General features: G+C 35.6%; 1 protein-coding gene across 2 annotated transcripts in view; it reads left to right on the forward strand.

The window, feature by feature from the left end:
- PI4K2B (phosphatidylinositol 4-kinase type 2 beta) overlaps positions 1–1,816 on the forward strand; it is a 33,865-nt gene that overhangs the window by 13,798 nt on the left and 18,251 nt on the right. For both annotated transcript variants that reach the window (XM_012807457.2, XM_023515348.1), the window contains exon 5: positions 674–827. In XM_012807457.2, coding sequence (XP_012662911.2) covers positions 674–827 — 154 coding nt within the window. The remainder of the gene's footprint in view (positions 1–673; positions 828–1,816) is intronic.

The raw sequence follows: 1,816 nt of genomic DNA on the forward strand, positions 1-1,816 counted from the left end.
GCATCAGGTGACCCACTGCCTGTGTGTCCTATGCTGTTTAAATTTGTATTTCCTTCTTTAATCATTTAATGATAACCAGTACTTTTAGTAATAACAGGGCCTTTTATGTCTGCAAGACAAGGACTTTAAAAAATACTGTAGAGGTTATGATTAATTGATCAATTCTTTAAAATTTGTAACAGGCTTTTTAATCTGCATGGCCAAAGAATCCATCCTATTTTTTAAATAAAATAATTGTATTTTTTTTTTTTTGTATTTTATGTTCTGAAAAGAATCCAAAAAGTGTCTTTAGTAAAATAAAACTGCACTATTATTAAATAACCAAGGTTTAAAATTTGGCCTCCTTAATTAAATTTAATAAATATTTTTAGGAAATGGGTATCTTTTTAAGAGTGTCACCTTGAGGGCACATGTTTATTCTCTTTCTTAATTATCCTAGATCCTTGAAAGTATAGGGTTGAGAGTTTTTTATTTGCTCTATATTCTTCATATGATTATTTAAAATCAGCCTATAAAAATAGTTTTCTTGATAAATGTGGCTTATCTAAATTAGTGTTAGGTCTTTCTTATTGTGTTTATATAACATGTTTTGTAACAGTACTGCTGAGAAATTAAAAACTTAATCCCTTTGTTCTTGTACTTTCTTTTCTAACTATAGTTCTTAAAATTGTAGATTGGTTCCTTTCAGTTATTTGTTGAAGATTACAAGGAGGCTGAATATTGGCTTAGGAAATTTGAAGCTGACCCTTTGCCTGAGAATATTAGAAAACAATTTCAGTCACAATTTGAAAGATTAGTTATTTTGGATTACGTCATCAGAAATACAGGTACTGGAGCTCTCTCATTTGTTCGCTCAACTCTTATTAACTTTCAAACTGGTATTTTGTTATCCAAATCCAAGCCATTAACATTTTGATGCAGAAGTCTTGAAGCCACTTTAGCTACTGCTTTGGAAAATAGATGTAGGTACTGACTCTCCTGGGTAGAAACAATCCTGGAGTGGGGATCCTGAGTCATAGCAGGCTCCTCCCCAGCTGATAGAAATCAGGTGGTGTCCCCAGTGGAGAAATTTCTTAGGGCTCAGCGCCTGTGGCTCAAGCTGCTAAGGCGCCAGCCACATTCACCTGAGTTGGCAAGTTCGAATCCAGCCTGGGCCTGCCAAACAACAATGACAGCTGCAAACAAAAAATAACTGGGCGTTGTGGCAGGTGCCTATAGTCCCAACTACTTGGGAGGCGGAGGCAGGAGAATCGCTTGAGCCCAGGAGTTGGAGGTTGCTGTGAGCTGTGATGCCACGGCACTCTACAAGAAACTTTTTAGGTCAAAACAAAGCCAGATATTAGAAATGTTATCTGCATACTATGAATAATTAAAACTCGTTGTGTAAATTGTTACATGCTTATTTTGACATTATATAACAGTCTGATCTATAAATTCATTAAACTCTTAATTTTTTCTGTGCTGGAAGGGGGCAGTGATAACATTACACAAAGCCTTATTGAACATGTGACTTCTCAGATAAAACCCTGACCTGTTAAAGCAGAAAACTCTGCAAGTGGGGGTCAGCAAGCTGTATTTAGAGAGCCCTCCATTAATTCTGATGTACTCTGAAGGTTAAGAACCACTGGTTCAAAAATGTTTCGTCATTTATCTTAGATTGTGAAAAGCATCATGTAATTTTCTAGATTTACCTACTTAATGAATATGGTCCTAGGTTAATATTAGAATTAGCATACAGTCTAGACTACTCCTATAATGACATTAAGCGAGCCTCATTAGAAGGCTAGCAATAGGGGCAGATGCTTTTTCTTTCTAA

Source organism: Otolemur garnettii, unplaced genomic scaffold (genome assembly GCF_000181295.1).
Source record: "Otolemur garnettii isolate 467f Iridium unplaced genomic scaffold, OtoGar3 scaffold00069, whole genome shotgun sequence".
NCBI lineage: Eukaryota > Metazoa > Chordata > Mammalia > Primates > Galagidae > Otolemur > Otolemur garnettii.